General features: G+C 45.2%; 1 protein-coding gene across 1 annotated transcript in view; it reads left to right on the forward strand.

The window, feature by feature from the left end:
• The window catches only part of LOC143930664 (alpha-2-macroglobulin-like protein 1), a 159658-nt gene that overhangs the window by 29081 nt on the left and 105738 nt on the right, over positions 1 to 24839 (forward strand). Inside the window, exons 8-11 of the mRNA XM_077455165.1 lie at positions 2526 to 2673; positions 4935 to 5049; positions 5125 to 5231; positions 22812 to 22973. Of these exons, the coding sequence (XP_077311291.1) occupies positions 2526 to 2673; positions 4935 to 5049; positions 5125 to 5231; positions 22812 to 22973 (532 nt within the window). The remainder of the gene's footprint in view (positions 1 to 2525; positions 2674 to 4934; positions 5050 to 5124; positions 5232 to 22811; positions 22974 to 24839) is intronic.

The raw sequence follows: 24839 nt of genomic DNA on the forward strand, positions 1-24839 counted from the left end.
ATGCTTGAAAACATCTGCAAATGTCCATGCCCTACTGGTACCTCTGCATCACAATCTCTATTTGTTGTATCCCAAGGACCATATGTCAGCCTCGCTGGAGACTACTCCTACTCTACCAAAAAAATAAAAATAGTAGTTTTTGATGAAGATATTTTTTCACTTCTTCTCTGTAAAACCCTTCTCACTGTAACTGTTAAGGATGTGTTTATAAGAAATTCACAGAGCTATTTATTCTGTGAAACTGCATGTACATTTGTTCTGTATTATTGGGGGCAAAAATGGATGTTATTAGGCTATTTTCTCTCCAGGTCAAATTTTTTTTTAATTATTATTACAGTAAAGTGAGTCAGGAAAATACCACATTACGGCCACTAGATAGCGCTGATGATCATAGGAAATTTGTGTTGTCTATGATCATCAGCCCCATCTAGATGCCATAATGCAGATTTTTCCTGATTCACTGTACTCTGTGTAGATGAATAGCGTTGCAACATTCAATTCTGCCCCATTCACACAGAACAAATGAAAATGAAATTGCACAGGATGAATAGCGCTATATATTTTTATTTTTTTTAATAACCCCTATTGGAAGAAGAATCTCTCAAACTGAGCACCAGATGTAATAAAATTAAACTTCACCTCTGGAAAAAAAAAATTACCACCGTTCTGATTTAACAGAGCAGCGGTACTTAAAATGAATGTACCAGCAAGGTACCTGTATTTTTTTCAGAATCTTCCATTACTTATACCAAATGTTGCAAAAGGACAGAGTATTTTGAGACTTTAAATGTACCCCATGGTAAGTGTGCACACTTACCATGCAAAAACAAAAATTATCCTATATCACACAGTTTGTATAAAAATCATTTTTATTACATACAATATAAAAGCACATATTGTTGTCTGTGAAATATTGTTTTTATTACTGTTTATTATTACAAAGATAAGCGCATTACATCTTGTGAGAATATCAGCGCATTTCGCAGATCATCCGCAAGGATGGATGCATTATAGTATGCTTTATGGAAGGAGAAATTGGGGGTCTAAGCCCTAGTACACACGGTCGGACATTCTGACAACCAAATCCGTTGGATTTTGTCCGACGGATTTTGTCCGATGGATTTTTCAAAAACTGTTGCATACACACGGTCGGACAAAGTTGTCGAAAAATCCGATTGTACATAACGTGATGACGTTATTTCATTACGACGGGACTACATTCAGGCTGGTAGCCAATAGCTTTGGTCTAGGAATTTGATCTGAGCATGCGCGGCACTTTGTCCGTCCGAGTAGGCTACACATGATTGGAGTATGTCCGATCGGAGCATTTTGTCTGAAAATTTTACAGACAAGTTGGAAAACTTGGTCCGTTGGATACTTCGACATAAACAGTCCGATGGAGACCACACACAGTCGGATTATCCGACAAAACGGTCCGATAGGACACATTCCGTCGGAATCTCCGATGGTGTGTACAAGGGCTTAGACAGCTTGCTGGCTCATGGGAAAACAACCCTCAAGCACATAAACCTAGACCAGAGCAAGCCAAAATCTGGTCTGATGTAAATAAAATGTTGTCTCTGGTTAGGGGTGGAGTCCCAGTGGATTGAAGTAGGTATTTCAAAATTGAACAGCTCATCGGGCCTCAAATATAAGAGAGGGATAGATGACAAATTAAACAGTGTCCTAGTGGGACCTCTCTGATCAAACTAAGTAGGTATGAATCAAGGTCAGATGAAACCAGTGACATCCAATTATGGGTGAGCCAGACAATATCTTGTGCAGAGATCAGAGGTAATGTGTCTCAACCCTTCTTCCAGGGAAGCAGCTCAAGCTCACCAAAAAACAAAAAAAAATCAGATACAGCAAGGCAACTAGTGGATCAAATGGAGGTCAGCAATCACAGTCACCATTTTTGTATCAGTGTAGCGCACCACACGTAGGAGCCACTGGTGAATAGGGATCCCCCACCCTGCACAGCCGGGCACACCAAATTTCTAGGCAGGGAACGCAGGCCCCTCCATGTGTGTGGTGAGCGGATCCCTCTGAACCCGAGTCTCAGGCCCGAGGTCACCTCCCCAGACTAGGGGTCTACTTTCAAGGGCCACTGGCAGCCACCTCAGCACTCCATCTCCAGCTTACACCGAACTCCACTGCCCCTGCTGGCCTGAGCCCAAATATTTAAGAGGTGCCTGCCCCCTTCCAGTCCTTCTGGGGATTGGCTGGGGCACTCATGAATACTCCAGACAGCTCCTCCTAGACCCCTCCTAGCTGCTTCTGGAATTTTCTCCAAGTATCCAGCAAACAGGGGGAGTTACCAGAGAAGCTACTGCTGAGTCATCCAGCCTCCGTGAGTCACTCAAACCCTGACCCAAAATGAACCCAGGCTTGGCTGCTTGCCAAGCCAAATTTACCTACTCTCGCAAACTACGCTAGCACACTAAGTTAGAGGGTGCTACATCAGTATTAGTTAGACATCAGCATCTGTAGATAAACACAGCTTATTTCTCATCTTCAATTTCCAGTTACACCTACGGAAAGCCAGTACAAGGTAACCTAGACATTGAAATCTGTCCAGGAAATCCTCGGTGTTTTTCCCCTCTCAGATCCTGCAGTCACTTTGATGATGATGACCACGATTCAGAGGAATGTATAAAAATAACACACGTTAAGGTAAATTACTTTTCTTAGAGGAGTTTTTCCTACATTTAAAAATAAAATGAAACTCCATGTTTTAAGAGGAGTGAAGCAAGATGTGGTTCTCAGTCAATCTTTATTTCTTTCTGTGACCCCAGCTGGGATATCTCCCTTCACCTTTGGCCTAGCGATGAAAATCCAAGGTTGGCTTTTCAGTTGAACTGCCACTGTTACCAGCCTTATATAATTGTACATTTTCCTGTGGAATATCCCCTTGGGAGTGCACAAAAACAAGCTTCCTAAATTACCCGCACTATACCTATGGGTTCCTCATATGCATATAAACAGATCTTAAGTACTGTATGTGACAATTGCAGCTGGACTGAAATGTTAAGCTTTGCCTATGACAGTGATAGGGAACCTTTTTGAGCTTTAGTGCCCAAACCACGACACAAAACCAACTTATTTTCTTCAAAGTGCCAACACAGAATTTAGGCTCGGTTCACAATGGAACCAGCTGCGGATCATACATGAAAACTGTGCGTCTCCATTCTCCAGTTCAGGGATGAATCAGGGCTGAATCTTTGCCTGAATTCGGCCCTGAAATGGAGCTAAAGACGCACAGCGTTTCTGTGATGTGCGCTCCGCAGCCGCCCCGGAGATATGTGAACCGTCTCCATAGAGAGCCAGTCACATTCTCCTGCTATGCGAATTGGATGTGGGGAAAACCCTTATCCAATTAGCATAGGTATGAACCCAGCCTAAACCTACCAGTGGCTCTGGTACAGAGAATGGGACTGATCATCCCTCTGAATAAGCCCTAAGGGACCAAAAACGTATGATTCTGCCAGATTCACTCAGAATGCAGGGTTCAGGAATTTGTTGTGCTCAGAATACACTGTGCAACATACACTGACCTACCTGACACATGCACTGACCATTACACTCACCTACCTGACCATTACACTTGCCCACCTAACCCATGCACTCACCTACCTGACATTACCCTCACCTACCTGACACATGCACTTCTACCTGACCATTACACTCACCTACCTGACACATGCGCTCCCCTACCTGATCATTACACTCACCTACCTGACACATGCACTCATCTACCTGACCATTACACTCACCTACCTAAAACATTTTTTTTTTTTTTTACAAAAATTTAAATTTAAGCCAAATTTTGGGGGTTAATCTGGATCCTGACCTAGATATGGGGCCAGGATGAAGCAAGTGAAACTGGACAGGAGGGAGTTAAAAGGAAAGGTACCCACCAGCAGGTGAGCAGCTTGAGCCTCTGGCTCTAAGAAGCAGGACACCAAGGACTGATAAGATACTCAAGAAAGGTAGCTGGATGGCCGCACACCGAATTAACACCTTTACTGTGCAAAATTGAGTATAATCCAAAACAGTCAATCCATGTACAGAAGAGGTACAAAAAGAACAGCTGGCTTTTTGTACATGGATTGACCGTTTTGGATTTTAATTAATCTTGCACAATAAAGGTGTTAATTCATCCAGCTACCTTTCTTGATTGTCTGCAGTGCACGTATGCAGAGCTAGCACCTGATGTCTGAGAGTGAGGCATCCATGGGATAACATGCCTGGAGTGATGTGAACCCCTTTTTCTTCAGATTGAGAAGTGTACATGTCCATTCCACATCTCTTACCTATTTACAATCTCTCCAGCAGCTCATTCCCACCTCAAAGTCTCCCGCAAGCCTCCTCTGATCCCAGCCTCGTGTTCTCTCTGACATGCCCAGCACGTCACCGCTGGCCCCAGAGATTTGTGGGAGATATCATTTTATGGTGGATGAGACAGCTTCCATGATTGGATTTCCCACCACATGTCACCCCTGGCTGCTTCTTCTTAGTCACACCCACCTCGGACATGTCACCTGTGGGAGATGTAGTTCACGATGGGGGGTGCGGTGGGCAATTGGATGTCAGTGTTTCAGTGTGTTTTCTCAGTTTCTCAGTTCTCCTGGCTTGCCCACAGAGAAGACTCGGCGTGCCGGCAGTGGCACGTGTGCCATAGGTTCGCTATCACCGGCCTATGATATAAAAAAGTATTTAGCCACTTTATTTGGAATAGTGAGTGGATGCAGAATAAAGTGTACAGCTGTGTGATAAAATCTGTAAGCTTATTTCCTCTTCCTTTCCCTTTCATTTCTCCTCCATTCCTCTCTCTAAAATGTTGTACTTTATCTTTTTTAAATGCATTTTTCTATAGTTAAATTGGCCCATTACTTTATACACTATTGACACTTTCAGCATATCCTTTCCTTTAGACTGACAGTAAGGGGTGTCTATCCAGGGAGATCGACCTTCATGCTTTCAACTTCTCAGGGGAAGATCAAAACAAGCAATTACAGATTGTATCTACACTGACAGAAGATGGTACAGGTAAGAATTTAGAAAACAACTATTGGCTAAAAATGTACTAGCAGACAATGTGACCTTAATGTCTGTGTCTTCCAGACCACACGGAGGAAGCATCAGCTTCACTTCACTTCAGTAGCCATCATAAAATTACATTTGTGAATACTGGAATGTTATACCAAAGAGGAGTTCCATTCACTGGCAAGGTATAGAGAAAATGAAAATAGGAAGAAATAAAGAGGTGTTATCTTGTTAAAATCTGTTTACCACATGTGTAACTACTATTGATTAGGAAAATATGCAAATTATTACACTTTGGGGGTTATTTACGAAAGGCAAATCCATTTCGCACTGCAAGTGCACATGGAAATGCAGTCGCTCTAAATCTAAGGGGTAGATCTGAAATTAGTGGAAGCTCTGCTGATTTTATCATCCAATCATGTGCAAGCTAAAATGCTGTTTTTTATTTTCCTTGCATGTCCCCCTCTGATCTACAGAGACTTTACTTCCAAGGGTACTTTCAGTGCAAAGTGGATTTTCCTTTAGTAAATAACCCCCTATGTTTCATTTATTTTTAGTACTATAGAGACCCTGCTTCAGACAGCAACGCAGGGCCAGTCAACCTTGGCCTTCCAGCTGTGATGAAACTACAAATCCTTTCAGGCATCTACCTTGGGAGTTTGTGGCTGCCAGTCTTACCATGCCTCATGTGACTTCACAGCTGGAGTATTGAGGTTGCATACCCCCGCAGTAATGCATTTTTTTGCTTCTCTGCTTACAAGGATCAGCATAAAACCATTTGTAAGTACCCCTCTGCTCAACCCACAAACAAATTATAGCATGGGATCCTCATTAGTAAAATAGTAACATTTTATTAGCAACAAAAAAGCTATCCGTGTGGATCGTCATTAGTACATGTCTCTCCCCACCGGCTCACAAAGCCTGAATTTGACAGCTGTTAAAAATTCCTGCCATTGTTTGGCAATCTGCACTGATATGCCTGCCTCGTGGAACGTGGGAGGGTGGTACTGAAAGTGGATGGCAACGCGTTTCAGAATGTTCTTCCTCCTTTGTCCTTTCCACAAAGCATTTTACTACTATTTTACTGACGAGGATCGTGCTGCTATTTGTTTGTCGTCTGAGCTCCTGTGATCTTCCCAGATCATTTTTTGGCGAGCAGCAGGACCTCTGGTATATAAAATTGATTATGATCTACAGTACTTATCCGTTTGACTGGTTCCGGGGAAACTGGACTTCGTAGTGCTCCGAATTGGTTGTGCATTTTCTCCTACCTCTGCTCAACCTCACCACCACAACACCTACACATCTTTTTTTCAAATTTCAATTTATACATAATTTCCTCTTCTTCCTGCAGCAAAGCAAGACAATTAGAGAATGGCACTGATACTATTTTGTCAGAGCTGTCCTCTGTAATATTGTACTGTAGCCAATGTGGTTACATACCCTCAGGAGGTTTGTCCATTGCAGGCTAGGCTCACAAAAAGTGGACTGAATGACTCAGACTGTCTTTTAAAGCTTCATACACACAATCAGACTTTGTACAAACTTTCCCGTGGATTTTTGTAGAAAGGGCATCGGCTGTGAACTTGTATTGCATACACACAGCAAGACTTTTTCAGACAACTTCACCAAATCACATGGTTTTTCTGCTTTTTACCGCCACCTTTGGTCAACTTCTGTATTGTTGTCTGATCTTTTGCATTGGTTCTGAGCATGTGTGTTTGTACTTTGTGCAAAAGTCCTATGGTTTTTTTGTACACACGATTGGACTTTGCTCCATCCGACTTTTGTTGCTGGAAAGTTTGTCCGTTCGCACAGCCAACAAAAGTCTGATGAAAACCGAAAAAGTTTGTCCGATAGAGCGTACACATGGTTGGATGTTGCCTTAAAACAGCTAATTTGCTTGTTTGTTGTGCAAAAGTCAGATCGGGTGTATGGGCCTTAACACAGCATAGGCTTGGCAGTAAAGTTTCTGCAGTGGACAGTTTTGGGGACATTGCAGATATTACAGCAAAAGCTGTTTTATTTATTTATTTTTTATTTTTTTAATGCCTGGGCATTTCTTTGCTTTAGGGGCATGTATGTGCACCTGTGCCTGGTCTTACATCATTTGATTCCTCGATCCACACAAATGAGATGGATTCAGAATTCCTCTCTGCCAGGGCATTGTATTCTGACAACGGCAGCCTATGCTGTCAGAATACACTGATCAATAGATGCAGTTGATAGAAGTGGATTATACAATTAACTTGTGTTGATCGGGGGAGCCCACACACTGATTGAAATCAGTGTATAGCCAGCTTAAAGTATAACTAAAGCCAAAACTTTATTTTTGGATAGAATGGAGAGGGATTAGAGCAGTTGTCGGTTTTTATTTCTGTATGTGCCCCCACTAGGGAGATTCATCCTCTCTATTTCTCCTGTTTACCATTAGCATCAAAACTGAAAGTAAAAGAAATTCACAAATTTTCTGTCCCCAGAAAAGTAATAGAGGTGAATTCTTCCATTTAGGGACACTAGTTCTGGTGTCCTAGGAGTCCCCAAGGGAGTCCCTTAATTTGCAGGGATTTTCTCTCACTTCCTGTTTTGGCTATGGGACAGAAAGTGAAGGTAAATCTCCCCAATGAGACACAGAGGGCAAAAAATTAACCAACTATATTCAACATGAAAAAGTTTTTCCTCTAGTTCTACTTTAAAGGGATATTAAAGTCTTGTTTTTTTTTCCCTTAGAAATAACAAACGTTATACTTACCTGCTCTGTGTAATAGTTTTGCACAGAGCAGCCCAGATCCTCCTCGTTTAGGGTCCCACGCTAGTGCTCCTGGCCCCTCACTCCTGCTGGGCGCCCCCACAGAAAGCTGCTTGCTGTGGGAGCACCCAAGCAGACACACTCCCATCCTGGCATCCTGTCCATTCACACATTGAGCCGCGACTTGTCCCCGCTCCTTATGTCTCCTGATTGGCTCAGTGGCTGATATTGACAACAGCGAGAGCCAATGTGCTAGAGGCTGTGCTAAAGAAATAAAAAATATTTTGGCCTTGTGCTTCTAGTAGATTTGTGTGAAGGAGCCTTCCCGAGGGAGATATTTCATAAGGCTCTTTATATGTAAAGTAAGCCAGGAAGACACAGAAGAAACCAATGCAGTATTCTATAATTTTTCTGCAGTTCTTTCTGTTTGGACTGTTTGATTGGCTGGAACTAGACTGCCTGGCAGCATGGTACAGGAAGTTTTGCCATAGATAGAACCAGACTCTATAGCTGCAAAACACAGGGGTGCATAGTAAAACATACTGTGATTATTCAGTAAACTATTTGACAATCCAATATAGCCTCTGTAATGCCTTACTTCTCATTGGAAGAATATCTCATAATTGTAACACCCTCCCTCTCTCTACTACAATATGAGAGCCCAGCTATATTACACTGCTTTCTCAACTATGCAGCTCCAAAATGTAGTCCAAAGGCAACTGTTCTCTTAATAGTAAAAATTCATAGACATATACAGTGTATATGTGTATATGTGTGTGTGTGTGTGTATATATATATATATATATATATATATATATATATATATATATATATATATATATATATATATTGTAATGTTCGGGGGACCAGGTAGATCGCAGGACACAGGCTTTTCATACAACAAAGGGTTTATTAACTTAAATAGCTTTACAGCAGCCAAAAACAAAAGGAAAAAAGGTTTGTAGTCTCATCGACTTGCAAAGTCCAGAACAGCTGTCCTTATCAAAACAGAGCTTGATCTTGATGGCAGGTAGCTTCCCCTGCCAGGAGCCTTCCAAACAGGACACTGCTGTCCACTTCAGTTGCTGCAGTCCAAAATAAACACCATCCACCATCCACCATGTCTTCTCCACTCCTCTACACCCATCTACCACTTCCTGTCTTGTTTTTTAAAGACACTTCCTTAACAGGTGGGTTAATCAATTTTTATTCCCTTAAAGAGACCACAACCCAAACAGAGGGGAAATATAGCGTCCTTCCAGGACCCAGCCACGGCGTCCTGTACATATCCCCCCCCCTGTGCCCCAACGCCAAGGAGGTGGAGGCAATAGTGGAGCTCAAACAATGGACTCGGGAGAGGGCATCTGCATTTTGATGCAGTCTCCTGGGCCTATGCTCCACTACAAATTTAAATTCCTGGAGTGCCAGGAACCACCGGGTAACCCTGGCATTAGTCCCTTTTCCCTGCCTCAGCCATGTTAAAGGGGCATGGTCAGAAATCAACCTAAACTTCCTCCCCAAAAGGTAATATCTGAGGGATTCCAGAGCCCACTTAATGGCCAGACACTCTCGTTCAATTATGGCATCATTTTTCTCCGCTGGTGTTAACTTCCTGCTGAGGAAGACTATTGGGTGTTCCTCGCCATGAATAACCTGTGACAACACCGCTCCCAATCCTACATCGGAAGCATCAGTCTGGACAACAAACTCTTTTGAAAAATTGGGTTCTACCAGGACAGGGTGTTGGCACAGCGCCGCCTTGAGCTCCAAAAAAGCCTTCTCAGCGTCTGCATTCCACTCCACCATGACCGATTTCCGACCCTTAGTCAGATCGGTCAACGGAGCCGCCAACGTGGCAAAGTTGGGTACAAACCTCCTGTAGTATCCCACCATGCCCAGGAATGCACGTACCTGCTTTTTTGTGAGGGGGCGGGGCCAATTCTGTATAGCCTCTATCTTGTTAACCTGAGGTTTCATTACCCCTTGTAAGGGATCTTCCCGGGGTAGGGTGTGTTTGGACACAGTTCACAGCAGACTTGGAATATATGAAGCAGATCTTGGCGTTTATTCGTGGTACAAACAGTCCAGCAAACAAAACATACAGCAACACCGTGCTTTCTAAGTACAACAAAATAAACAAAAGACCTAGCCCGGCTGGGCGCTTACTAACAGGTTCTTCTCACCTATCTGACATTTATAAAGACAGCGTCTTTTCGTCTGGATATCGCAGGGTGGGTTTTAGCTCCAGCAGTGTCTGTGCTTGCAGCTTCCTTCAACATACAGGCTGTTCATTCCCTGGCTGGGAGCAATCACCTGCAGACCCTACAGAGCCTTTAGCTTCCCAGGCTAATTAGGATCCAAGCTCACCTGATCCCAAACCCAGAACTGGATCGGGGGATGTGGAATGACAGGTCCCTCTACCAAACCTACCTGCCATTCCATATAAACCCAGGCCCGGCAAAATTAAATAACAATTCAGCAGCATATCACTGCTGAGAAACTGAACCATCCTGGATTTACCATCTCACACTGTGTAGCAACCTAGGTGAGATGTACACCCCCTCGATCACTTCTCCAGTGACATGTCTACATATCCCCCCCCTCTTTTTCAGACCGGAGGGCTGAGCCTTTTGTCCCCACAGACAACTTACCCTCGACAATGCGTCAGCATTTGCCTGTAATTTCCCTGGCCTGTGTTCCACAGTGAAATTAAAGTTTTGTAGGGAGAGAAACCATCTAGTCACTCTTGCATTTCTCTCCTTGTTTAACTTCATCCATGTTAGGGGGGCATGGTCTGTCACCAACTTGAATTTCCTGCCTAGCAAGTAATACTTTAACGATTCTAGGGCCCACTTTACTGCCAAACACTCTCGCTCCACAATGGCATAATTTTTCTCGGCCGGGGTTAATTTTCTACTCAAGTACGTCACCGGATGCTCCTCACCATTCACTACTTGTGAGAGTACTGCACCTAAGCCTGTGTTAGAGGCATCTGTCTGGACCAGAAACTCTCATTTGAAATCGGGGGTAACTAACACAGGTGGTTGGCACAAGGCAGACTTAAGGCTTTGGAAAGCCTTCTCGGCCTCTGGGGTCCACGTGACCATTGCTGTCTTTCCGCCCTTTGTCAAGTCAGTTAGTGGAGCAGCAACTGAGGCAAAGTTCGGCACAAACCTACGGTAATACCCCGTAATACCCAGGAAAGCTCTAACCTGTTTCCTTGTCAGGGGTCTAGGCCAATTCTGTATTGCCTCAATTTTATTTAGCTGTGGCTTAATCAACCCTCTCCCAATAATGTAGCCTAGATATTTGGCCTCTTCTAGGGCTAGAGCACACTTCTCGGCATTTATGGTCAACCCCGCATCACTTATGGCATCCAACACGGCCTGTACCTTACAGAGGTGACTTTCCCAATCAGGGCTAAAAATGACCACATCATCGAGGTAGGCAGCTGAGTAATCACGATGTGGTCGCAGAATCAAGTCCATCAACCTCTGGAAAGTTGCAGGCGCTCCATGTAACCCGAATGGCATCACTACATACTGGAATAGCCCATCAGGGGTGGAGAATGCAGTTTTCTCTTTAGCCTCACCAGAAAGTGGAATCTGCCAGTAGCCCTTTGTGAGATCGAGAGTGGTTATGTACCTGGCGTTACCCAACTTCTCAATCAACTCATCTACCCTGGGCATAGGATACGCATCGAACTTGGAGATCTCATTCAACTTTCTGAAATCGTTACAGAACCTCCAAGTTCCATTGGGCTTTGGGATTAGCACAATTGGGCTGGACCATTCACTCTGTGACACCTCAATTACCCCCAGAGCAAGCATACGTTTTACCTCGGCAGATACGGCTTCCCTACGTGCCTCCGGTATCCTATAGGGCTTAAGGTTTACTCTGCTTCTAGGCTCAGTTTCAATGTGATGATGGATGAGGTGTGTACGCCCTGGGAGGTCAGAGAACTTTTTTTTGTTTTTCTGTAAAAATTCCTGAGCCTCCTGTTTCTGTGACACTGATAGAGTATCACCTACCTTGACTGGAGGGATTGGTTGTGACAAATCATTAACAGTATTTGTCGCCACCAAGGATTCCCTGTCTTTCCAGGGCTTGATCAAGTTTATGTGATAAACTTGGAAAGGCTTCCTTCTACCTGGTTGGTGCACCTTGTAGTTCACCTCACTGATCTTTTCAACAATTTCATAAGGACCTTGCCACTTCGCCAAGAATTTACTCTCAACAGTGGGGACTAGTATAAGGACCCTATCGCCTGGGTTGAATGTCCTGATTCTTGCGGACCGGTTGTAAATTCTACTTTGGGCCTCTTGAGCCCTCTGGAGGTGTTCCCTTACCAGGGGCATTACAGTGGCTATACGGTCCTGCATTTGTGCTACATGCTCAATAACACTCTTGTATGGGGTGGACTCATTCTCCCATGTCTCTTTTGCAATGTCCAGTAGACCCCTAGGGTGATGACCATAGACCAACTCGAATGGTGAGAACCCTGTGGACGCTTGGGGCACCTCCCTAATAGCAAACATGAGGTAGGGTAATAAATGATCCCAGTCACGACCATCTTTTGCCACCACTTTCTTCAACATATGTTTCAAAGTCTTATTAAATCTCTCCACCAATCCGTCCGTCTGGGGGTGGTACACAGAGGTACGGATGTGTGAGATTTTAAATAGTTTGCATAATTCCTTCATTACTTTCGACATAAATGGCGTACCTTGGTCAGTTAGGATTTCTTTGGGGATCCCAGTCCTAGAGAACATATAAAACAACTCACGTGCAATTGTTTTAGATGCAGTGTTTCTTAAGGGTACAGCCTCAGGATAGCGGGTCGCATAATCCAGGACTACCAAAATATACTGGTGTCCTCTAGCTGACTTTACAATGGGACCCACTAAATCCATGGCAATACGCTCAAAAGGCACCTCTATAATAGGGAGCGAAACCAAAGGACTGCGAAAATGTGACACTGGGGCACTAACCTGACATGTGGGGCACGACTCACAGTATTTTTTAATGTCATCATATATGGCCGGCCAAAAAAACCTCTGGAGAACCCTCTCTCGCGTTTTGTCAGTCCCCAAGTGTCCCCCAAGAACATGGTTATGTGCCATGTCAAGCACCTGACGCCGGTACGGCTTAGGTACCAGAAGCTGTTCCACAATCTCATCTTTAACCTTATTGACTCTATAGAAAAGATCATTAGTCACCGAAAAATGTGGAAATCTTTTTTCAGCATCTGGTTCCTGAGGTACCCCGTTCATAACAGCAACCTGCTCTCTCGCATTTTTGAGAGTGGGGTCCTGTAATTGTGCAGTCCCAAAATTATCGCTAGACACCTCTAAGTCTAGTATATTTTGCTCAGTGGGAGGATCCTCCTCCCCAACCAGGACCTGCAAAGGAAAACAATCATTTTCATCCTGCATACTTTTATCATTCACAGCGGACAAGGCAACCTCCTTAGAGGTATCCTCACTCCTTTTGGGGATTTCTCTTTTTTCCCAGAGAGCCCAGAATAACGGAAAATCGCGGCCCAATATTACATCATGCATGAGGTTTTTAACCACACCCACTTCATATTGTACGGTGCCTTGTTTAGTCCCGACTTTAGCCCGCACTATAGGGTACACTTTTGTATCACCATGTATGCACACAACACTCATATGCTTGTTAGGCTCTAAGTCCCCAGCCACCAGGCTAGCATGCACCAAGGTTACGAGGCTTCCTGAGTCCATTAACGCTTTAACAGGAAAGTCATTGATTGTGATGTTGCAGATTTGCGGTTCAGTCTCTAGTCCAGGAACTGCAGCACAAGATGGTTCCGCAAATAGCGACTGACGCCGGCTAGCGTCACATTCCATGGGTTCAGAGGTAAGAGGGCAATGGGCAGACACGTGTCCCGCCTCATGGCATCTCCAACACTGGATAGGGCCTGGTCTCTTTGGCAAGGAGTCCTTTTCAGAGCCCCTTAGCCACCCGGGACCATCACCAGTCTTTTGTCCCTGAGACACCACTTGAGCCCTTTTCCCCCCATCAGCACCCCTCCACACTCCCCCAACAGATGGAAGTCTCTTACCAGCTGACGGCACAGATCTGGCGCTCCGGGGAGGTGAAGATGCTGCAGGAACATCGCGGAGGTAGTCCTCAGTCGCCTGGAACCTCTCCACAAGGTTGACAAGTTCGTTTGCGTCCCTAGGATCACCTTGTCCCACCCAGCGTTGCAGGTCAGTAGGAAGCGCTCGGAGGTAGCGATCCATCACGACCTTCTCTAGGATTTGTGCAGGAGTAGAAGTGTCTGGCTCCAACCACTTTCTTGCCAAATGGATTAGGTCATACATCTGGGACCTCGCTGATTTGTCCAGACTGTAGCTCCAGTTGCGTACCCTCCGGGCACGGACTGCAGTAGTAACTCCTAGTCGGGCAAGTATCTCCTCTTTTAGCCGAGTATAGTCCTTAACCTCTTGCTCACTGAGGTCATAGTAGGCCTTTTGGGGTTCACCTGTTAAATAGGGTGCAATTACCTCTGCCCACTCAGCAGCTGGTAACTTCTCTCGCTCAGCCACGCGCTCAAATACTGTTAGAAAGGCCTCAACATCGTCCTCAGCAGTCATCTTTTGCAGCGCTTTCTGCACAGTCCTTCTCCCAAAAAAAATCTCTGGAGCGGCTCCCTCCATTGTGGGTGGATTAGCAACCACAGGCGCCTCTCGATTTACTATCAGGTGCTCGATAAGTTGTTGTTGGCTTTGGCGCAAAGCTTGCAACTCTTCCTTATGCATCCGCTGTTGTGCAGCCATCATCTGCTGTTGTGCAGCCATGGACTGTTGTTGTGCAGCCATGGACTGTTCATGTCGTCTATTGGCCTCTGTCTGAGCCTGCTGTTGTGCAGCCATCATCTGCTGTTGTTCAGCCATGGACTGTTCATGTCGTCTATTGGCCTCTGTCTGAGCCTGCTGTTGTTGCAAACTCACTTGCATAAACTGCTTCAGCATCTCCTCCATGTTGCTGGACTGTTTTTGGAGTGTAGTTGCAGCTTTCACCCAGGACATCAGCAGCTGTAGCCAAGTCTGTCCACACCGTTGCCCCTAGCAACCGCGTTGCCCGCTACCTCCACCAATTGTAAGGGATCTTCCCGGGGTAGGGTGTGTTTGGACACAGTTCACAGCAGACTTGGAATATATGAAGCAGATCTTGGCGTTTATTCGTGGTACAAACAGTCCAGCAAACAAAACATACAGCAACACCGTGCTTTCTAAGTACAACAAAATAAACAAAAGACCTAGCCCGGCTGGGCGCTTACTAACAGGTTCTTCTCACCTATCTGACATTTATAAAGACAGCGTCTTTTCGTCTGGATATCGCAGGGTGGGTTTTAGCTCCAGCAGTGTCTGTGCTTGCAGCTTCCTTCAACATACAGGCTGTTCATTCCCTGGCTGGGAGCAATCACCTGCAGACCCTACAGAGCCTTTAGCTTCCCAGGCTAATTAGGATCCAAGCTCACCTGATCCCAAACCCAGAACTGGATCGGGGGATGTGGAATGACAGGTCCCTCTACCAAACCTACCTGCCATTCCATATAAACCCAGGCCCGGCAAAATTAAATAACAATTCAGCAGCATATCACTGCTGAGAAACTGAACCATCCTGGATTTACCATCTCACACTGTGTAGCAACCTAGGTGAGATGTACACCCCCTCGATCACTTCTCCAGTGACATGTCTACACCCTCTACCCACGATACAACCCAGGTATTTCACCTCCTCCATTCCCAAAGCAAATTTTTCAGGGTTTATTGTAAACCCCTCCTTCCAAAGAGAGTCCAGCACTGCCTGCACTTTGGGCAAATGTGATTCCCAGTCTTTGCTAAAAATGACTATATCATCCAAGTACACTGAGGCATACTTCCGGTGAGGTCGTAAAATCCTATCCATTGCTCTCTGGAACGTGGCTGGAGCAGTTTGCAATCCAAAAGGCATCCTTTTGTACTGAAAACTCCCCTCTGGGGTAGAAAAAGCAGTTTTCTCTCTAGCGGCCTTAGTCAACGGTATTTGCCAATACCCCTTGGTAAGGTCTAACGTAGTGATATACCTGGCTGGACCTAGTCTCTCGATAAGCTCATCTACCCGGGGCATGGGGTAGGCATCAAACCGGGAAACTTCATTAAGTTTCCGGAAATCATTGCAAAATCGCAGAGTCCCGTTGGGCTTCGGTACCAACACAATCGGGCTCGACCACTCACTCTGCGATTCCTCAATAATCCCTAGGTCTAACATCTTTTTAACCTCCTCTGAAACGGCCTTCCTTTGAGCCTCTGGGATGCGGTAGGGCCGGACAAAAACTTTGACTCCTGGTTCTGTGACAATATCATGCTCTATGACACTAGTGAGCCCTGGCAAGTCTGACAATTTTTCTTTATTTCTCTGCAAGAACTCCTTTGCCTGCTGACTTTGGGTTTTAGACAGGGTATTTTCTACTTGGACACTCTCCACCCCAACCCGAGGCTCAAGTTTTGTACTAGCCAGGGAGGTCACTGGTTCCCTGTCTGTCCAGGGCTTTAACAAGTTTACATGATATATCTGGAAGGGTTTCCTCTTGCCTGGCTGGTGGACTCTATAATTTACCTCTCCCACTTTTTCTACAACCTCGAAAGGGCCTTGCCATCTGGCCAAGAACTTACTTTCCACAGTGGGAATTAACACTGCTACTCGATCCCCCACGTGGAAGTTCCTAATTTTGGCTGCCCTATTATAGACCCGTCGTTGAGCCTCCTGGGCTTTTTGTAAATGTTCCTTAACTAGCGGCATCACAGTTCGTATCCTCTCCTGCATTTGAGAGACATATTCAAGAACACTTTTATGCTGAATTGGTTCACTTTCCCATTCTTCTTTAACAAAGTCCAGTAATCCACGAGGTCTCCGCCCATATACCAATTCAAAGGGCGAAAACCCAGTGGAGGCCTGGGGCACTTCTCGGATAGCAAATAGGAGAGCTGGTAACAGGCAGTCCCAGTCTTTCCCATCCCTTTGTACCACTCTCTTGAGCATAGACTTAAGGGTCTTATTAAAACGTTCTACCAATCCATCTGTTTGGGGATGGTAGACTGATGTGCGCAGCTGTTTTATCCGGACCAGTTTGCACACATCAGCCATAACCTTCGACATAAACGGGGTGCCCTGGTCTGTGAGAATTTCCTTGGGAAAACCTGTCCGTGTAAACAACTGGAATAACTCCCGTGCAATAGCCTTAGAGGAGGTATTCCGCAGGGGTAGCGCCTCAGGATATCGAGTGGCATAGTCGAGGATCACCAGTATGTAAAAATGACCTCGAGCTGACTTTACCAAGGGACCCACTATATCCATGGCTATCCTCTCGAATGGGACCTCAATTATGGGCAGAGGGACCAACGGGCTCCGGAAATGGGTCGCCGGAGCGGTCAACTGACAGGTGGGACAAGAGGTACAGTATCTCCTTACCTCTGCTTTCAAGCCTGGCCAGTAAAACCGGTCGGCGATCCGTGCCTCCGTCTTTTCAACTCCCAGGTGTCCCCCTAAAACATCATCATGGGCCAGGTCCAGGACCTTGCGTCTATACTGTTGGGGTACCAATAATTGTTCTACCACATTTTCTCTCTAACCCGATAAAGCAATTCATTACATATTGAAAAATGTGGCCACCGCTCATTAGCACCTGGCTCTTGGGGCTCCCCATTTATTACTACAACCTGTTCCCGTGCCCTGGCCAAAGTGGGGTCCTGCATCTGGGCAGTACCAAATGCCCCCTGGGGAACACCCAAATCTGGCAAGTCAGGGGTAGAGGCCATTTCCTCATCCTCTTCCCCCAGCATTACCTGAAGCGGGGAAGGTTCCCCCCCCCTCAGTGTTCAGGTAGGTCTGAGAACCCCACATATTGACATCCTTAACAGTATCAGCACTATTTTAATCATTATTAACCAAAGTCTTGGCGTTTTTATCAACTAGGTCCATATTACGAATATGTGGCATCTCAGGGTTATTACCCTCAACAACAGGAACAGAGGTAATAGTTTCTTCCCAGTCTCTGGACCTTTCAGATAGTTCTCCTTGTCTCCAAAGTTTTGCAAATAACGGACAGTCACGTCCTATAACATCATGTACCAAGTTCTTTACCACCCCCACCTCTTGAGTACCAGTGCCACATGCTGTGGAGATGGACACCGAGATGAGAGGGTACTCTCTAGTGTCACCCTGAATGCACACAACCCGCAAAATTTTGCTTACCGGACCGATCTTCCCAATTACTCTAGGGTGAACCAGGGTTACCATGCTTCCAGAGTCCAGCAAAGCCTGTGCAGGGTGGTGGTTCACTTGGACTTCACACTCAAACTTCCCCTCTCCAAGGTCAAGATGTGTTGTACACGCTTTATGGGCATAAAAAGACCCCCTCCGAAGAACCCCGCATTCCATGGGTTCTTCCTGCAATGGGCAGTGGGCCCGGGTATGGCCCCAGGCATGACATCGCCAACATTGTACATCCCCTCCTCTCCGATCAGGAACAGGTCGCTGAGGGGGTAACGGGTGTGACTCTTGGCCTTCCTGGGGGTTTGGTTCCAGGGCTCCTGGGGACATCCTTTCGAAGGGCGGCAGTTGGTCGGAAAGGCCTTGGCAGACTGGGCCCTTGACGCTTGGCGGGGCCAAGCAGATCCTCCACCACTGTATATCGTTCCACCATCTCGACAAGGTGGTTCACGGTTTTGGGGTCTCCATGGCTGACCCACCGTTGAAGGTCGTCTGGCAGTGACCTTAAGTATCGGTCCAGCACGACCCGCTCCACAATTTGGGGGCCAGACAACACTTCGGGCTGCAGCCATTTTTTTACAAGTTGCACCAGGTCATGCATTTGAGATCGCGGTGGCCGGTTTGAACGATACTTCCATTGGTGCACTCGTTGGGCCCGAACAGCCGTAGTCACTCCCAACCGAGCCAGTATTTCTGCCTTTAGTTTTTGATAATCTTTAGCATGTTCTGGTGGTAGTTCAAAATAGGCTTTTTGAGGATCTCCGGTGAGGAAAGGAGCAATTAAGCCGGCCCACTGGTCCTGGGGCCACCCTTCTCTCTCTGCCGTCCTCTCAAATGTTGCCAACAACGCCTCTACGTCATCACTCAGGGACAACTTCTGCAAGAAATGGCTTGCCCTTATGGTCACCTGGTTGCCAGGGGCAACGGCCACTTGTTCACGGCCCTGAGAAAGCTGCTGCACTACTTCTTTTAAGGCAGTTATCTGAGCCTGCATCACCCCTTGTTGGGTCGCTTGCTAGGCTGCTAACTGGGCCACCAACAGGCGAGTATTTTCTTGCTGCAGAGCCAGCGCCTCATTGTGGTGCGTTTTTTGTACCTCCAGCTGGGTTGCTAAGCGCTGATTAGCTTCCTCATGGCGAGTCTGCGCTTGCATATTAGCCAAGGACAGCTGTTTAATTAGCTCCTCCATTGTTTCAGCTTTCAACAGTTGTGCAGCTTTAACCCAGGATTCACTGTACTGTTCCTTTATATGTCAGTTCAAATCCAATGCAAAAAAAAAAGAAAAACGCCTGTTACTTTGTCCTGCCCGCATTCTCCACCACACCACCACCAACAAAGGGTTTATTAACTTAAATAGCTTTACAGCAGCCAAAAACAAAAGGAAAAAAGGTTTGTAGTCTCACCGACTTGCAAAGTCCAGAACAGCTGTCCTTATCAAAACAGAGCTTGATCTTGATGGCAGGTAGCTTCCCCTGCCAGGAGCCTTCCAAACAGGACACTGCTGTCCACTTCAGTTGCTGCAGTCCAAAATAAACACCATCCACCATCCACCATGTCTTCTCCACTCCTCTACACCCATCTACCACTTCCTGTCTTGTTTTTTAAAGACACTTCCTTAACAGGTGGGTTAATCAATTTTTATTCCCTTAAAGAGACCACAACCCAAACAGAGGGGAAATATAGCGTCCTTCCAGGACCCAGCCACGGCGTCCTGTACAATATATATACACACATCTATCTATAGGGTCTGCTTGTTATTGTAGTGTAGAGGGGGAGAGTGCTACAATCATGAGACACTCTTCCAGTAAGAAGTAAGACACTACAAGTACTATATAGGATTGTGAATGGGTTTATTGGACAGTTACTACTCTGGCAGTTTGGGAAGGTCTGGATTTTCTTAACTCTTTTTTTTTTGTGGGGGGGGGGGGGGGTTATTGTAAGTAAAATTTGGGTTATTGCATTTGCAGGCTGCATCCCTGAGGGAGAGCAGAATTTACCATTCATTTATTATACTATTATTATACTAAATGTACTTTAAGCCAACAGTTTGCGCAGACAAGAGGGCCCTACAATACAATATAAAACATGAAGGGCAAATGATAAAATAGGTAGAGATAGGTTTTCAGGAATCACCTAAAAGCAGGCACAGTAGGAGATCGCTGTACAGGTTGGGATAGGGAGTTACAAAGGACGGGAGAGGCTCTAAAGAAGTCCTGGACATGAGCATGCTAGGAGTTAGCAAGGGAGCTAGAGAGCAGAAGGTCTTGGAAGGAGTGGAATTGATGACCTGGTTAATATTTTGAGATAAGGTTAGAGATGTAACTTGGGGCAGAGTTTTTGGAAGTTGTTGTTATTCATTGGGTGATAGGAAGGCAGTGGAAGGATTAGGAGAGAGAGTGGCAGACACTGAACGGATGGTAAGGTGGATATGTCTGGCAGCAGAATTTATGACAGACTGAAGAGGGGATAGTCTGTGTAGAGGTAGACAAACATGGTGGGAGTTGCAATAGTTGAGGGGAGAGATAACAAGAGAGTAAATTAGTAGCTTGGTGGTGGAAAATGTTATAGAGGTAAGACTGCAAGATGCAAACAGTGATTGCATGTGGGGCTCAAAGGAGATGCTGGAGTCCATTATTACACTTACAACCTTGATAGGAGGTGAGGGAAGTTTAGTTGTGCCCAGTGGAAAAGTCTAGGGATGGGGGGAAATAATATCACCCAGTTTTTGAAAGATTGAGTTTCAGAAAGTGTTTTGACATCAATACTGATATGCCAATTAGCAGAATATAATCTAGTGATGTGCAAGGAGACTGAAGGGGTGAGATGAGTAGTAAATATCCATTTGCATGTTACGAACATGGCATAGGAAGAAGTGTAGATAGAGAACAGAAGGGTTCTGAAGACAGACACTTGGAAAGTGCTAAAATTAATGTAACTTTTTTAAATTTTGTAATTTAACAAGTAATGTTTTTAACTGCTTGCCACCCGTCCCGGTGCGGCTCTTGTTCTGCGACGCCGTCATATGACGGTGTCCCAAAACGGCCGCTCTCTCGCACCCGCACTGTGTTGCTAGGACACGGTGTGACCCTGATCTTTGGAAAGAGCCGTGGCTCTTTAACCATGTGATTGGCTGTGTCCAATCACAGCTGGTCACATGTAAACAAGGAAGTGCTGGTAATCGGCGCTCCTCGCCTCACACTGACAGAGTGTGAGGAGAGGAGAGCCGATCAGCAGCATTTCCTCACAGGGGACAGCTAGGAATGAAATCAGGGCCCTGATTACAATATTGTAAAATAGTGTCAAATCAGTGCCCACCATTGCCCACCAATGCCAGCTATCAGTGCCCATCAGTGGCAGCAATCAGTGCCCACCACTGCCCACAAGTGCCACCAATCAGTGCCCATTAGCAATGCCAGTCAGGGCTGGCAATCAGTTCTGCCCATCAATGCCCATTACTGCTGTCAATGCCCATCAGTACAGCCCACCAGTGCTGCCTATTAGTGCCCATCAGTGCTACCAAACAGTGCTCATTGGTGCCGCATATCAGTGCTCAGCAGTGCCACCTATCAGTGCCCATAAGTGCGGCATATTAGTGCCTCCTCATCAGTGCCCATACGTGCTGCCTCATCAGTGCCAATAATTGCCACCTCATCAATGCCCCCCAGTTCAGCCTCTCAGTGCCCATCATTTCTGCCTGTCAGTTCCCATTAGTGCTGTCTCATCAGCGCACATCAGTGAAGGCAAAAAGTTACTCAGTTAAAAAACATTTACTGACAGAAAAAAGGTAAACATTTTTTTTTCAAAATTTTTGGTCTTTTTTTTGCAAAAAAATAAAAAACCCTGCATTGATTAAATACCCCCCCCCAAAAAAAGATCTATTTGTGTGAATATATTTAAAAAATGTGATAAGTAGGCATAAACTGATGGTTCAGACTGAGCCTAGGTTTCCTACCAAACTTTGACTGTTCAGGCATTCAAATGCCCAAAGCACTAGCCCGTTCAGCCCCCTGTTCAGAGGGAGATGAGCATCTTGTATAGAAGCGGTATTTCTACCCCTTATACTGTATATATGACAGCTTCCTGCTGTAACTGGTTCCGAAGGAAGCTGCATGCATTTTCCACTGGCCATTTTTGGGCAAAGACATTCACTAAATATGGCCGGATTTGGTCAATGATGTCACCACTATTCCCACTAATTTCCTTATACACTGTAGCTTATGACAGATCAGGGAGATGAGGACCTTGTTCTCATCAACATGGGCTTGCATAAAGGGTTTGGTATGGAGTTTTAGAGGGACCTCTAAAATGCATATTGCGGTGTTTTTTTTATTTAATTTACCAGACCTGAACATTGGTACATTGGTACATTGGTACATGTTCCTGAGGGCAGTGCATACCCCCTGTGCTATTTACAACCTCTTGCTTATTGGCCCAATAGAGACTCTTCTGTCACAAAAACACTACCTGTCAGTAATGCTGTTGGTAAATGTCCCTTCATTTCTGTCTAGCAAAATGTCAGTAGGACAGGAAGTGAGGGTAAATCTTTGTAACAGTGTCTCAAATAGCTGTAAAAAAAAAATTGACAGAGGTTTTAACCCTTGCCTATTCAAGTCAAAACTGAAAAAGGTTTGGCTCCAAGTGAAGCCTGAAGCTAAGAAATGGGTACAACATATTGTATGAGTATGTTTGGCTATTCATATAAACTTTCTGATCAAAAATTGTTTCTCTCCCGCAGATTAAAGTGACTGATCAGAATAATCAACCCATGGCTCAAGTGGTAGTGAAAATCCTGTCGGGTGAAAATTTGGAAAAGATTGCAACACTAGGGACCTACAAAGATGGAGTGGCTGATTTTACACTTCACACTGATTCATGGACTGATATTGTAGCATTAGCTGTAAGTTACTACTACAGGCATTCAAATTTTGTGGAGCTTTTTTTCAAGTGTATACGAAGATTTTACAAGCGTATTACCAGCATTTTTCTTGTGTATTCAAGCTTCAAGCATTTTTGTTCTAGGCGACGGAAAGCCCTAGAGGAGAGAGACCAGTTTTAACAAGCGAATAAAAGCTTGCAATATGCCCACACAAACAGTTGATTTCATAATTTAAGGTGTTTCTGTTAACCACTTGCCGACCATCTGTTGCAGTTGTACTGCGGCAGAATGGCACGGCTAGGCGAAACGTTATGTAACGTCGCTTCGCCCTGTGGCCACTAGGTGGCATGCGCGCACCCACTATGCCGTTGTGAGTGCCCGGCAGTTACGATCACCGCCGGGCTCCTGCGATTGCTCGGGTGACACGGAGATCCGGGATCTGTGTGTGTAAACGCACAGTTTCTGGTTCTCTGAGGGTAGAACAGACAGATCGTCTGTTCATACAGAGTATGAACAGTGATCTGTCATCTCCCCTGCACAGTCCCCTCCCCTCTTCGGTTAGAACAGACTAGGTCACACATTAACCCCTTGATTGCCCCCTGGTGGTTAACCCCTTCCCTGCCAGTGACATTTTTACAGTAATCAATGCATTTTCTATAGCATGGATCGCTCTATTAATCCTAATGATCCCAAAAATGTGTCAAAATTGTCCAATGTGTCCGCCATAATGTTGCAGTCCTGATAAAAATCGCAGATTGCCACCATTACTAGTAAAAAAAAAAATATTATAATAAAAATGCCATAAACTATCCCCTATTTTGTAGATGCTACAACATTTGCGCAAACCAATCAAAATACGCTTATTGTGATTTTTTTTTTTTACCAAAAATATGTAGAAGAATACGTATCGGTTTAAACTGATGAAAAACATTGTTTTTTTTATATATTTTTGGGGGATATTTATTACAGCAAAAAGTAAAAAATAATACGTTTTTTTTTTTCAAAATTGTCGCTCTTTTTTTGTTTATAGCGCAAAAAATAAAAACCGCAGAGGGGATCAAATACCGCCAAAAGAAAGATCTATTTGTGGGAAAAAAGGACGGCGATTTTGTTTGGGTACAACGTCTCATGACCGCGCAATTGTCATTTAAAGCGATGTCGTGCCGAATCGCAAAAAGTGCTCTGGTCAGGAAGGGGGTAAAATCTTCCGGGGGCTGAATCAGTTAAATTCTATGGGGCCAAAAACAGCCAAACCTGCCTCAAAATAGTTCACATAGCTTCAGGCATTGAGTTAGAGGCATCTGAGTGCTCATATGTGAGCAGCCATCACTTGCCACCAAATCACGTATCTGTACATCATTGGCTTCAAGTGGTTGTACCGGAGTGATGTCTGCAGCTGCACTCATCACTGTGGTACCGTTTTGTAGAGTCTGCTTTCTTGTGATATCAACCAATGCAGCTAAGCAGCCATTCAGCAGTTATTACAAGCAGCGGGACATCCCCTCCCGCCACCTTCTACCACTCGCCGGGCTCTCCTGTCCCACCAGGAGACCCAAGCCACCAGCTGGCATGTCCGCTAGCTGGCTGGAGACCCGAACAAAGATGGAATCAGCTTTGATCAGGTCTCGGCTGTAGTAACCCAGAACCGATGTCACAACGTCACTTCCGGTTTACTTGGCAGCCAACGGCCCCATTTTTCAAAAATCAAAAATATTCAAAAATTCTGATCTTGCCATTTTGAATACTTTCAAGTGCAGAGGGAGGGGTTTGACCCCAAATCCCTCCATAAAGAGTACCTGTCATTGCTGTCTACTGTCACAAGGGATAGTTACATTCATTGTGACAGCAATAAAAATGCTAAGAAAAATTTGAATGAAGGGACAGTGT

This window comes from Lithobates pipiens, unplaced genomic scaffold (assembly GCF_037356315.1).
Source record: "Lithobates pipiens isolate NorthernLeopardFrog02 unplaced genomic scaffold, aLitPip1_a1.2 Scaffold_25, whole genome shotgun sequence".
Classification (NCBI taxonomy): Eukaryota; Metazoa; Chordata; class Amphibia; order Anura; family Ranidae; genus Lithobates; species Lithobates pipiens.